Source organism: Salarias fasciatus, chromosome 6 (assembly GCF_902148845.1).
Source record: "Salarias fasciatus chromosome 6, fSalaFa1.1, whole genome shotgun sequence".
Classification (NCBI taxonomy): domain Eukaryota; kingdom Metazoa; phylum Chordata; class Actinopteri; order Blenniiformes; family Blenniidae; genus Salarias; species Salarias fasciatus.
Window position 1 is genome coordinate 15,838,173 of NC_043750.1, and position 15,052 is coordinate 15,853,224.

The 15,052-nt window shown below is 43.6% G+C and overlaps 2 protein-coding genes across 2 annotated transcripts; both read left to right on the forward strand.

The window, feature by feature from the left end:
- The first annotated feature begins 4,556 nt into the window (after positions 1-4,556).
- Positions 4,557-9,125, forward strand: chrna9a (cholinergic receptor, nicotinic, alpha 9a). The gene is made up of 7 exons (XM_030094441.1): positions 4,557-4,602; positions 4,733-4,878; positions 5,727-5,881; positions 6,001-6,181; positions 7,737-8,088; positions 8,242-8,852; positions 8,934-9,125. The coding sequence occupies exons 1-7, from the start codon at positions 4,557-4,559 to the stop codon at positions 9,102-9,104; spliced, it is 1,662 nt and encodes a 553-aa protein (XP_029950301.1). The 3' UTR covers positions 9,105-9,125.
- A 3,941-nt stretch (positions 9,126-13,066) lies between these two features.
- On the forward strand, positions 13,067-14,425 carry LOC115389750 (D(1) dopamine receptor-like). The gene has a single exon (XM_030093329.1). The coding sequence runs from the start codon at positions 13,067-13,069 to the stop codon at positions 14,423-14,425; it is 1,359 nt and encodes a 452-aa protein (XP_029949189.1).
- The last annotated feature ends 627 nt before the right edge of the window (positions 14,426-15,052 follow it).

Consider the following 15,052-nt stretch of genomic DNA (forward strand, 5'->3'; position numbering starts at 1 on the left):
TCTCTATATGATGCTATGATACATGCAGTGCTTTATGGATACCGTATAAAAGAACTAGTACGCCCAGCAATTGAAGTTAAACTAAAATCTGTGTGGGAAAACATATATTTACATCTCAAAACAATAATAGCATTTTTCTACAACATAATTCATCCCATTATCGATTGAATGCAGCAGTCTTTCAGAAGACGAATGTTTGGTCTGGTGATAGCAGATCATTGTTCCTGAGTAGGTCGAGTTCTCGAGCAAACGTGAGATATGTGTTAAGTATGTCCTTCTGCTCTAAATCCTCAGTGATGCACACAAAAATCAGAAAAATGAAAATGTTACACTTTGATAAATGAATCAAATCCAGAGTTTTAATTCTGAAAAAGGAGAACATTTCAAATGTCTGCTCGGTGGCAGCGCTGCGCGGTTTATACACCCAGACACACAAGATCTCACCTAGCTGTAATCTGGATTAGAAGAGGAGACATGAAGTAGAAATATGACATTACACCTTTGAGCGTCCTCAGATGAATTCGTTGGTGTATTAATTTTAAAATATTTGCACAGCAAGGTTCAAACAAGATCTTTGAATACTCAGCACTTTTTAAATTTATGTGCATTTTTATATGTGTTATATCCCACCATGTGATGTATATATACTGGTTGTTCATAGCAGGTAAGATACAGGATTGTATGCTCGCAATGATGGTTATTTTCAAACTGAGAGATAAAGCTGAGCGAGGGACCAGGAGGAGCCAGGAACATGCTCAGAGAAGCAGCTCCTTCCCCCTCGTTTGTTCTCCCGCTCGACATCTCTCCGTCTCGTGTGGCGTTCAGAGTCGCTGAGGATCAGAAGCGCAGCACTTAACTTTTCAAGGATATGTTGATGAGCAGCTAACCACATCCCAGCACAAAAACACACACACACACATCAGTACTTCAGAAATTTAAACTTTTGCAAACACGACACACGAGTTTTCAGCTCTGTCATTAACGTCAGCGTCTCTGCACACATTTGAGCATGCACAACACACACACACAGACACACACACACACACACACACACACACACACACACACACACAGAGATTGGGATTGCCTTATCAGTGTGAAGATGATACTGTTCTTTTTCTGCATGAAAAATCCAGAAAACTTATAGTTTGGTTTTTCACCGTAATGCACCACGAATGTCCTGTGGTACTGATCAATAGTATGGCCATGCTCAACATATTTCCACGATACAGATATTGCAGATGTGATCACTATTTACATAAATAAAGCAAACAAAAAGTAACAGAATAAAGGCCACATGCATAGATACATTTCATATATAATAGTTTATTTTCATTATACAGTTCATGAGTAAACTAATGTTTTTGCTTTAATTTCAATTTGAGATTGAAACATAATGAGACAAAAGGACCAACTAGATGTATATATCTGACACTAATAGTCTGCAGTATTTTACCATGCAACTGTATTTTTGAATGTGGATAATGTGAACTTACGTAATTTCAAGCATTATTTAGTCCTGTTGTGTTTATTAGTGAAGTTCCTTCGTCATTTCACTCTGGCATAAGAATAGCATTATATTTCATTATACTTGCATATAGATATTTTTTTGAAACATAATAAAAAGCTCCATTTTGAGAGTTGAGCATGTTTGACTGTCTGTGGTCAGACTTCTCATCTCTCATCGAGCTCTCTGCCACAGCTACCACATTACCTTTTCCCTCAGAGTGTGCCTCGCTCTAAACCTCTCTCTATCTCGCTCTTGCGCACACACACACACACACACACACACACACACACACACACACACACACACACACACACACACACACACACACACACACGGTACGCAGAACTGTAAGCCCTCATACTTCACAGTCATCCGGCTGTGGATTTTTTATTTTACGTCTTAGGTTCTGTACTGGAGGAGCTGTTGAACACATCGTGACACTACACATCAGCAAATAACTACAAATGGCATTTTACTCAGTGCTTCGGTACTTAGTCTCGTGTGGATCATGATGAAGTTCACATTGTCAGTGCTTTGGTGCTGATCAGTCTGTCTCTGTGATCCAAATGAACTGAAGAGAATTGTGCTTTACAGTTTGTGCAGCGGTTTGCATGGCTGTTTGAATCTGGTAAGGGTCATGTTGAGTTTACAAGGTTCGTCATGGTGTTACTGGCTGCTTCTCTCCTGTTCGTTAAGCTCATTGGTGACTTTAAACTGCCTGTAGCTTTTAATGAGTGTGTTGAATCACAATGAACTTAAAAAAGCTATCAAGGTCAGTGTCTTTTTATTTACAAAAATATAACATTAAGGGTAGAAAACCAGTTGTACACTCATGAGACTCATGTATTATCCAGTACCTGAAACTTTTCCTTCATTATCCATTTCAACATGTTAGTGTCGTGGTGAATAGAAACCTCTCTAAGGTGCACAGTACCAGGATCTTTCAACTGACACCGCTTTATTAACCATCAATATTTGATCATCAAAATAAGTGTTTGAACTACTGTGCACTGTGTTGTGGTGAACAATCCCTCTCTGGCATGACTGTTGAACAGGGGAGATTTTAAGTCACTGCACAAACCTTTAATTCTTTTCTTAAGTTTAGCTCAATTTCTATGTATTCACAAATATCTAAAACGCTCACTGAACACTGGACTTGTCTACAACTGAATCACAATTACTTTGTTTCAAGTGCTTCCTCTCCATACACACACACACACACACACACACACACACACACACACACACACACACACACACACACACACAGGAAACACCTGTACTCTGCGAGTTCAGTACCACAGAAACTGAGTGACACATTAACACATCATCTCACAGTCCTCAGATCTCTGCAGATGAAACAGCAGAACGGCGTCTCTAACACTCCTCACACACATTAACTTCTGTCTACATTCACCTCATATGCTCATGCACCTCTCTGCACCCACCATTAGTACACTTTGTTTGAATGAGAAATGAGAAATTTGTGAGCCAAAGAGCACTTTAATCCATGTTGTTTAATCCCTCTGTTGTTGAGATTATTTTGCACAGCCGCCATCTAGATTTAAAATGATGGAGTGTTTGGTTTCAGTTTGTTACACTTCAGGCCGTGTGAGCGTCTGCTGCGCAAAAAAAAAAAAAAAAAGCACTTCCTCAACAGTCAACATTGTCCTTTTATCCTGTGTTCCTGATTGAAGAGCCAATCGGGCAGAGCAATGTGATCAGCTAACAGGTGATCTCAATCTGCCTTCCAATCTGACCGAGGAAGACTCAACTGTCAAACAGTGATCCAAACACTCCAGCAAGATCCTTTCTTTCTTTTTTTCCACCCAAAAAAAATCTGATTGCATTTTAAATGCTTAGAGAAAACAGTTAAGAAAATATGCAATGCAAAAAAACCTGCAAACCATTCTTAAACAATCTTCAACAATCAGCACTGATGTGACAAGACCTTTGTCTGACCTCAACATCAAAACTGATCCGAAGCAAATAATATATATAATATACATTATATACATAATATATAATATATAATATATATAATAATAATTCAAGGTTATGTAAACTTTAATGAAACTAATATCTTAAGTATTGCATGTATATTTTCACTTGGAAACAGTTGTGTCAGCAACAATGTAAATGTTCCTACTTCATAAACACCACAATATCACCAAACATATTTCTTACTATACCCACAGTTCACACATATTAAGGACAAGAAAGAGCTTCTACATAATCAAAGCTATTGTTTAAATGTTCTGCAAATAAAGCAATTCGTGAGAATGACGTCTTTCATAAACCACACAGAGTAAACTCATTTCTTTCTCATTTCCTCTGAACTCATCACATGAACATAGAATTTGTTCTTATCACTGATTCAAAGACCAGTGCACGTTTAGAGAGTGAGACATGATCCTCCACCTTTTCTTTGCCATGTGACATGTGGTGCATGTGTTGCATCCACAGCAACGTGTGTGTGTGTGTGTGTGTGTGTTCATCTGTAATGACCAGAGCATGGATAAGAAAGTGTCACTGCATGTGCGTATTAGTGTGACTGACATGTGTCATTAATTGTGCAATGCAGTAAGTGTGTGCATGTGCGCGTGTATGTCTGTGTGTGTATGTGTGTGTGTGAAAGCCGATTGCGGTTGTGTTCAGAAGAGGATCGCCCTGCAGGCATCACATTTCACCTGGAGCCTGTGGGCTATGTGATACTGCAGTGTACCTGTGTTTTGGGTGTGTGTGTGTGTGTGTGTGTGTGTGTGTGTGTGTGTGTGTGTGTGTGTGTGTGTGTGATAGCCTCAGGTCCTGTTCCAGGACAGCGATTACACACAGAGAGATGTACAGAAGTTCGACTAACAGCTAGTGAAGCATTGAGAGCGTCCACCAGGATGTGAGATTTGGAGAATTTTCTGTGCTCTCGGCTGGCTCGTGCTCTCCGGGGGGAATGGAGACCAGAATGGAGTGACACTCTGGATTTGGCTCCAACGTGTCCCTGCAACTGCTTAGCTGAATAATTGATCCCTCAGCTTGTGACTGGTTAAAAATGAGGAAGGCAACGATGATGGTTTGGATCAGCCTCTTGCTGCAAGGTCAGTTCTGCTTATGATGCTTACAAATGATACACGAGTGTCCTCTTCCTTTTTTTTTTTCTTTGCAGTGTAACAGTTAATTCTACCTAATATCTTGTACCTATCCTGTAATCTCCACTCTTTCCTTCAGTTTCCAACTGTGCCCAGGGCCACTATGCCCAAAAACTTCTGAATGATTTGATGGAGGACTACTCTAACGCGCTGAGGCCTGTGGACGACACGGACAAAGCCCTCAACGTCTCCCTGCAGATCACCCTGTCACAGATCAAAGATATGGTGAGCCCAGACCGGAGAGCCTCAGATACTGAGCTTCATCAGCAGAAAACGGAAAAAAAAAACAACATCAACTTCTTGGAGATATTTATAGATACTGCCATATTTCTCCAAAAAAAACCAAAAAAACATTCGACTGTTGTTCTTTAAACTGTGTCTGTTTAAACATAAAATTGAAGCATACATATAGTGAACGATTTCTTCATTTACGTTAGTAGTTATAAACACTCATAAATGATCATAATGCTTTATAACCCACTATACAGCATAGGGTTAGGGTTCGGGTTAGGTCCTGATGTTCTAAAGCATTGTGATAGTTTATGAGTGTTTATAACTATAGTTATATAGTGCTATAATGTACTTATAATGTGTCATACAGGGATGCTTTGAGTAAAGTGTTACCGATTTTTGAGTAAAGACTTGAAAAGACAATACAACACAAAGCACATTAGCCTTTTGTAAATATCATGTTTTACCTCTGAGGTCAATATTTGTCCTGTACTTTCTTATGAAGCTCACTCTTTCTAAAATTCAGTTGACAGAATTCCTTGAGATTATATAAAAAAAAAAGACTTGCGTTAAAGATAAGTTGACTTGAGAAACATATAAGGCTTAAACGCCAATTCACTCTATTAATGGCTCATTCTTTATAGTCTCAGAACAGAGAACAGACCATAAACTCACATTCTTGACCTCAAATGGGAAACACATACTTCATGTGTGTGTTGCAGACATTTCTCTTGTCTCCGTCTGACACAACTGTCTCTCTCACTCTGTGTGTGTGTGTGTGTGTGTGTGTGTGTGTGTGTGTGTGTGTGTGTGTGTGTGTGTGTGTGTGTGTGTGTGTGTAGGATGAGAGGAACCAGGTGCTAACGACATACCTGTGGATCAGGCAGGTCTGGCATGATGCCTACCTCAAGTGGGACAAGGAGGACTACGATGGCCTCGAGATGATCAACATCCCCAGTGAAAAAGTTTGGAAGCCGGACATCGTTCTCTACAACAAGTAGGAAACAAAACACGAAGCCAACAAGAGCTCTGAGTGAAGTGTTTACACAGTGCATGTCATTCACATGTGACGCGCGAACATGTGCTTCCTCTGTGTGTGTGTGTGTGTGTGTGAAGAGCGGACGAGGAGTCGTCAGGTCCTTCCAACACAAACGTCAAACTGCGTTATAACGGACAGATCACCTGGGACTCTCCGGCCATCACGAAGAGCACGTGTGTGGTGGACGTCTCCTACTTCCCTTTTGACTGGCAGTCGTGCAATCTGACCTTCGGCTCCTGGACCTACAATGGCAACCAGGTGTGTGTACAGCTGTGTACACTCTGTCAGTGACAGAGGGAAGTTGAAAAAGATCATCTGAAGAGCTGACGGCACACGTTCAAAAACAAACCGTGCTCCAGAAAAGAAGCATGTTTTTGTTTTTTTATTGAGAGGATCTTATTTGCAGCTCTTCATACTAAGCATGGTCCCTGATTAGAGGCATCTTTACAGAGAAATTCCTTCAACATCTTGCTGACAAGAGCTGCGACTCCAGTATTTTTGCAATTCACAAGTTAACTAAATGAGCAGAATAGAAATACTTTATTAATCCCAGAGGAAAATTCAAATAATTCTAATAAAAGTAGAACAGCGTAGATGCATTCTCACACACTCAGTCAGTCAACTGTGAGCATTAGCACTGTGCAGTTGTGTTGCTCATTCACTGAACTCCTGTTTGCTGGAGCAGCGGCGGCTCATTAATCCTGAATAAACGCTGTCGTCCCGACAGAAACACAACAGGTGTAACTATAGCGTCAGTCTGTCACAGCAACACTGCAATACTACAGTTTTGAGCATCTAGATAAAGAGAGACAAATGAAGGTAACACAAGAGTTACTTTCCCAAGTAACCTAATATATTTTATCTGCAGTAACTTGTAAAGTAACACCAAGATACCGGTGGATGGATGCTAAGATATATGGGGTGTTCGCTGCCTGCCTTATCTAGCATGACTTATTTCCTGCAACAATTTATTTAGAGAATAAATTAAAATAAAGGGCTGTATAAAAAAGTGATCCGTAAACCTAAGCATCTTTAAGAAGAAGGGAGAAATTTGTATTTTACAAAGCTAAGGAAAAAGCTGTTGGGGTTTGAGAAGTTTATTCATGAACTCGATCCTTTAGTTGAGAACTAACTCTGCTACTTTTGCATGTATTTATTTCAAAGGAATAGTTACATGCGGACTTCTGCTAAACATAGCTGCTACTGTTATGTTTATTTAGTCTGATGAAGCCTATTTTCTCTAAAATGACTTCATTTACTCCATTTAGCTATGAAATATCAGAAATGAACCCCAAAACTGTGCAGGAGAGCTATAGTGTGAGTTACAAAACATATGCCCCTTGCCTTTGTTAAGTCGTATTTAGAGTGCTTGTTTTGCACATATTCTATTTTATATAAAGATAATGGTGGCTAATAACTTAGGCCAATCTTTAATAGAAGACCAGTCAGAAATATATCAGGTCTAGAATTTTTTCTGCAAGAAATTGAGACATATTTAACATTTATGCTATTAGACATGTTTTATCAGGAGTATATGTGAACCGAAGTGTATTTTACACTGACCTAAATAACCCTCTGGGCTGTATGGTAATGAATGGATTAATGTTGAAGTGCTCTAACGGTATTATATGAAAGGGAAATCTTCCCTTTTTATTATCTACATTTCATGTCACTGGATGAGATCAAGGTAAACCTTTTTTCTATTTCAGAGATCAAAATCTCAGTAAAATGACGGAGTGGGTGCTGGAGTGATTGATTTTCTAACATCTCCTCAGCGTCCTGAGCTTCATGAGTGTCCTCCTCCTGTCCACAGGTGGACATCAGTTTGAGCATGGACACAGGCGACCTGTCAGACTTCGTGGAGAACGTGGAGTGGGAGTGTCACGGCATGCCGGCGGTCAGAAACGTCATGATGTACGGTTGCTGCCCCGACCCTTACACCGAAATCACCTTCACCCTGCTGCTGAAACGCCGCTCGTCTTTCTACATCTTCAACCTGCTGCTGCCCTGCTTCCTCATCTCCTTCCTGGCCCCGCTGGGCTTCTACCTGCCGGCCGACTCGGGCGAGAAGGTTTCCCTGGGTGTCACGGTGCTGCTGGCGCTCACTGTCTTCCAGCTGCTGGTGGCAGAGAGCATGCCGCCTGCAGAGAGCATGCCCTACATAGGTATGGCTTCTTTCTCTTCCCACACTGCCGGTTAACAAGGGAACCCTCAGCAATTACTTAGTTCTTGTTGACCGTTTACAAGACTCATTGACGTTGAAGAATGAGCTAAAAGTGATACCGAGTCTCAGCTGTTGTTTCTGTCCTCATCTGTAGGAAAGTACTACATTGCCACCATGACGATGATCACGGCCTCCACCTCTCTCACCATATTCATCATGAACATTCATTTCTGCGGTGCAGAGGCCAAACCGGTCCCTCACTGGGCCAAAGTGCTCATCATCGACTACATGTCGAAGATCTTCTTTGTGTACGAAGTGGGGGAGAACTGCACGACCCCAGAGAGCGAGAGGACCCCACTGTACCCAGAAGAACCGCTAAGCGATAAGAGCTATTACCATGACGACCGTTTCCAAGATGGCTTCCACCATCACAACAGTGATGCCTACAAGTACAGCAATGGCCATGGGGGACATCCTCACACTAAGCACCAGCGAAGCCAGGCGAACGGCAACGCCAACGGCGGCCATCGTCACTACGACAACCGCAGCAGCAGCGCCTCCAGGCTGGAGAGGGGCGAGGTGAAGCACGAGCCCCCGCGGCACTACCACCACATCAGGAGGGACGACCTGGACTACCGGGCGCCTCCACCCCCCGGGAAGCTACAGCACCTGAACGAGGCGCTGAAGGAGCAGATCCTCTTCTCCTCGGAGAAGATTCAGATCCCGTCGTGCCCCTGCTGCTGCCCCTGCCTCCAACACAAACAGGTACCGCATGCTGCATTTCCTCAAAACTACAGATCCAGCCGCTCCTGTCCTCCAGTTAATCTGTTTGTGTGTGTTTTCCAGGTGGTGAAGAACATCCAGTACATCGCCAACTGTTTCCGTGAGCAGAGAGCGACGTGCGTCAAGGTGGCGGAGTGGAAGAAGGTGGCGAAGGTGATGGATCGATTTTTTATGTGGATCTTTTTCGTCATGGTCTTCCTCATGAGCATCCTCATCATTGCCAAGGCGTCCTGACACATTTGGCCGCCACGACTCCTCCAGCGGCGCTCAGTGTTCCTCATTCTCATCACAATGCAGGCAAATATATAAAAAAAAGCTTTTTCTCCAGAGACGCTGGATTTCATGTGTCAGCCCTGTCCTGTGTGTGTGTGTGTGTGTGTGTGTGTGCACATGTGTGGACGTGGGAATGCGTTTGCACCGCTTCACCTATTTTGTTTTGACATAAAGAGGACGGGGTCGCTGCACACAAATCATCCATTTAACCGCACACACACACACACACACACATGCACAGAGACTCCTCTTGGTTAGTTAATGTCAGGTGTGCTTGCATGTGTCACGGAGCAGTGGTGCGGTAAGACAATCCAGGCCTCGCCTCGAACACGCATGGACTCTTTATTATTGATGAGCGAACAGCCAGACATCCAGCTATAGGCATTATGTTTCATGCATTACATTTTAAGCAACCAGATGACGGCGTTTTCCACTGTCGGTTAAAGTGGGATCAGAATAACCTCAAATACTCACCAAACGACGTTATGTGTAAGAATTAGGAGATGGTCACTGACATGAACTCGAAATGATGTCCTTATAGGTGGACTGTGCAAGCTAAACAGAATAAAGCCACATGAAGCTTACATAAACTTTTTTTTTTCTAGTCTAGATGTTTGGTTTACAATGTGTCCATACTTGAATGTGAGATTTGGAGAAACAGAGTGAATGTTTACTTTTCTAACTTCCAGGGATCCCTCACTTCTAACAGATGTTCAGACGTAAATCCTACCTCCTAACAGTGAAGGGTGTATGTACTGTACTTTTCGGCAAACTGTAAGTTTGCTTGTTGATCCAATAGAAAATAAACCTTTGATATTGTGTTTGTTTTTTCTAATTCTATTTTACTTGCTTTCCTGACATAAATCATTTTTTTTCACCCTTGATTTGACTATGAAGACTTCAATTCTCACATAAACCACTTTGAAGCAGAAAAGTGATATTGTGAATTTTTCCAGTGCAATTAAATTATATGAAATTAGTTTAATTACAAAAGCTATAAGATACACACTGTGTCACAAACAAGCCCTTCTCATGACCCTATAGGATTACATCCACCTGTCAGACACGGGGTATGTGCAGTGAGACTGGACGACACACGCCTTCCTTCAGCTACCGTGTATCAATGGACCAAAAAATCATTACTGAGCTACTGTAGAGCAGTACTTCAGTAGTCTGAAATTGGATCTAATTGATATGTTAGGCTCAAATTGTAATTCATATTTCTCATTAAGATTTTCTCATAAATAATCCGTTAACTCAGAGGTTTAATGCTTATCAAAATCTACTACAATGAAGTGGCAAAAATATTCAATATACTGCTCATGTATTCAGTATATCATCATTATTGTTCGTTGTTTTTCTAGTGGAGAGTCCCAAAGCATCAGGTTGAAAACTGTAATAAACTGCTTTTATCGTACGAATTGATCTTTGCCTCCATCTAGTGGAGACTATGAGATCTGCTGATGTGCAGCATATTCATCGATTTCCCCCCCCTAAGGTGCATTTATATATTCTCCCCAGTTTTGCCATGCTTGGGGAATTGCCAAACTGTTTGTATGGTTGCAGCATCTGACTGAAACTTACTCACAAACCTTGTGTATGTTTCCCCGTCAGCGCTTCCCCAGGTCTTTGCTTCAGCTGCACCTGTTCTGGAGATTTTATTGTCAGAGAATCCTGCAGCACTGATGTCCAACTGAAATCTGAGCAGGAGAAAATATGATTCAAGAGTAGGTGGAAATTTAATCAGACAGAGAAGGAAGCAGACTTCTGGAGCTGGGAAGGAAATTGCTGGACTGCTTTGACTTGTTGGACAGACTGAGTCGAACAAGAAAAATAAAGAAGTTCTAAAAAGAGATGGTGAATGAAAAGCAGAAAGCAGCGAAATGATGAAATTAGGCTGTTAAAGAAGCACTGAACTCAGAGTGAAGAACTAAAAGCGAGGGTGGGAAAGACTCAAGAGACCACAGGACATCCTGCAATGTGAAAAGTGAGACTATGAAACTCAAAAAGTGAAAGAAAAGCCACCATGACAAGAATCGGTTGAAGAGAACTGTGAAAACATCCACCAAGCCACAAAGTGACTCAGACATGTAGAGTTCCTTCATGCCTTCACTATTTTGTATAAATACTTTTATGTCTGTTTGCTGTTATTCACTGAATCTAAAGTAACAACTTTTGAAAAGTCATTTTTCAAAGCAAACCATTTTCTGACTGTCAGAAAAAGAAAAGCAGATAATGCCTGAGCCAAAGCATTTTAATTTCAACAAATGGATGTAATTCATGTTGTGTGTCCTAATCAGCAAATGTACAAAAATAGAACAAACTCTCTAAAATGATGGGATAATCTGATTACCAACTCCCCGCCCTCTGCTCTTGACTGCTAGACAGCAGTACCATACTCATCATCCAAATCTGGACTCAAACAAAACCCTGATGCCTTTAATGAGGCTCAAATGTGGTTTGATTTTGGTCTTTCTTACATTGTCGTGAGTTTAAGCTGTGCCAGCTGTTGTTTCCATCTCTGTTCCGGAGGTCAAAGTTTATCCACGGCATCCTGATAAATCTCAGTTTTTCTTTGTGTGTATTTGAATTGCTCATGTTGTGGACAAACTGCCTGCTAAGCACAATTTACTGACTCGGCCCTTAATATGGGGACAAACAGTCCCCAAAATCTGCCTCCAACCCACCTTCCTAGCATACAGAGAACCAAATTCATCACTGGACAGAATCTATGCATCCATATAACACAGAATTTGTGATCAACCGATCATATTTTCAGCTGAAAATGCAGAAAGCAGAACACTGATATCAGCTCTTTTACAATCTTCAGCAATGCTGCTGACAGCATGAATATCTTCACCGGTCAACGCTCTTGCTCTTCACCTCCCTCCTCCACAGCCAGATGCACTATTAGTGGTTGCTACATGATGGGAAGTGGCTTGTGGGTAGTGTGAGGTCAGACGTCTCGCCACCAGCTGCGACCCTGACAGCGTGATGAGGCTGGGTTGACACCCGTCTGCAGGGAGCCGCACAGGGAGAAGGTGATGATGCTGATGAGACCAAGGCCTCCAGAGAGGGAGGAAAAAAAGCATCCAATGAGGTTAACATGCCTAATTTAGACTCAAGACATTGTATGACTTTATTTGTGTAAATATGAAAAAAAATTAATTTATTTTCACTACACATTTTACCTTTAGTTTGCAATTTTAAAGCATCTACAGGATATTTTTGGGTGTTATTGGTGAAATGATAAATTGGCAAGTTTTTAACTGTTTGATAATATAAATTTGTAAATTTGTGGTATTTTTTTGGTTAAATTAATGGTGTGGCCTGTTGCTGTGCACTTTCTCAGTTCTCTGAAAACATGAATTTGAAAGAACATGTTTAAAAATACTAAATAATCAATAACAGACAGCTCACCTCTTTGTGAATTAATTAAGAAACGTGTTTTTATGCGTTTCATTGAAAATCTTTAAGTCAACCCTACACTTTCATCACAGTTTAACCTTTATTTCACAAATGGTGTTAGTATTACTGTTGTTTCAAACAAACTGAACTTCGAATGGCTTTGTTGTATCATCTTTTCAATTGAAAACTCTTCAAAGATCGCACCTTAGAATAAAGAAAATGGCTCATGTTGTGTCTATTTGGAGGTTCTCGGTTCCTCCTGAGCTCCCGGGCCGGAGTGGGAGCTTTAACGTCCTGCTGGCAGACACCGGGGCTGTGCCGTCAGCTGGTGGAGCCAGTGGTCCCCCTGTAAATCTGCTCTGCGCTCACAGCTGCAGTGTTTCCCTGCGAGACTGGAGCAGGACGCGCGCTCTCATGTCACTGACTTCTCGTCGCCCTTTTTTTGTTTTTTCTTTTTTTCTGTTAATGCCACGAAATGGTCCTGTGCAGCCGGGCATGTGGAGTGAGACCGGGCGATGAATAACACAGACAGGCTGGCAGCGGATTTACCGGCGCACCGCGCGCTGACGGGCTGCGTCCTGGCGCTGCTCATCGTCTGGACGCTTCTGGGGAACCTGACGGTTTGCGCGGCGGTCTGCCGGTACCGGCACCTGCGCGCCAAAGTGACCAACATCTTCATCGTGTCTCTGGCCCTGTCGGACCTGCTGGTGGCCGTGCTGGTGATGCCGTGGAAAGCCGTGGCCGAGGTGGCGGGCTTCTGGCCGTTTGGAGACTTCTGCAAGACCTGGCTGGCCTGCGACATCATGTGCTCCACAGCCTCCATCCTCAACCTGTGCGTGATCAGCGTGGACCGCTACTGGGCCATCTCCAGCCCCTTCAGCTACGAGCGGAGCATGGACAAGAAGGTGGCCTCTGTCATGATCGGCGTGACCTGGACGGTGTCCGTGGTCATCTCCTTCGTTCCCGTGCAGCTGAACTGGCACCGGGTGGAGCTCGGCCACCCGGCCCGGGACGAGGGCTTCGCGCCCCGCGGCCAGAGCGCGGACGGGAGCTGCGACTCCAGCCTGAGCCGCACGTACGCCATCTCCTCCTCCCTCATCAGCTTCTACATCCCCGTTGCCATCATGGTTGTCACATACACGCGCATCTACCGGATCGCTCGGATGCAGATCCGGATGATTTCGTCCCTGGAGCGCGCGGCGGAACACGCGCAGAGCTGCCGCTCGGACGCGCCGGAGCAGTTCCCTCACCTGTGCGCGGAAATAGGCGCGGACTCCAACTACCAGTCGCAGGTCAGTCTTCATCCGGACTGCGAGCGGTCCAGCCAGCTCAAAGTGTCCATCAGGAAGGAGACAAAGGTGCTGAAGACTCTGAGCGTCATCATGGGAGTCTTCGTCTGCTGCTGGCTGCCCTTCTTCATCCTCAACTGCGCGCTGCCCTTCTGCCCCGGGCCAGGGGCCCCGGCGGCCCATCGGGGCCCCTACTGCGTGAGCGAAAAGACATTCGACATCTTTGTGTGGATCGGCTGGAGCAATTCGTCCCTGAACCCGGTCATTTACGCGCTCAACGCCGACTTCAGAGACGCCTTCCTGCGCCTGTTGCGCTGCCGCGCGCGCGGCTGCCTGGCCGGCGTGAGCGCGGCGGTGGAGACCGCGATGGCGAGCAACGAGGCCGGACACCCGAGAAGGGACAGCCCGCGCAGGGTCAAGCTGAGCGTGTCCAGCGCCGCGAACACCCGGGGGAGCGTGGACAGCGGGAACACCACGGTGACCGTGTTCTACCACAGAGGGACGTTCACGGAGCAAGTGAGGGACACCGAGGACAGTCACGAGAGGGACAGACTGACGGAAATACCCTCAAGTGTTGTCATTTAACGGGTCAGAGTGGAGAAAGACCCTGGAAAGACAGGGACGATCCACAAGGAGAAGCCATGTGCCACAGTCATTAAAAAAGAGATTATACAGCCAGACAGAAGAGATTTCTACTTTTACATAGATCCTGACACGTTTTTCTCTGTAATTTCACTACCAAAGGTCACGGGTCAAAGGTCAAGCAGGGTCACATAAAGAGAGACTGACTGTATTTTAATACTGATATGATAAATTAACTGAGAATATGAAGTGATCATGTTACTTTCTTTCTTTCTTTTTAAGCTTAAGTGCCAGTTTTTTCTTTACAATTCTGATGTAGCATTTTAAAGCAACAACATAGAGACAAAGCAAAGAACAAACCACAAATAAAACCTCAAATTAAAATAAAATAAAAAACAGCATTTCTGTGCTATGTCCTCCTCAGAGGAGAGCTTCAGTTTGCACAGGGACTATTTCAGGGCAAATAACCGAGTTTTTTCCCTCACAATGGAGGGAGATTTAAGAGAGGTCAGGGTTTCTCTGACTCTCTAGAAATGGGATTATGCAACGAACTCGCATTAGCACCCGTCAGCCGCTGTGCATCTTGGTGGATGCACTGTGCACTCTGGACCCCCAACCCCCCACCTACCC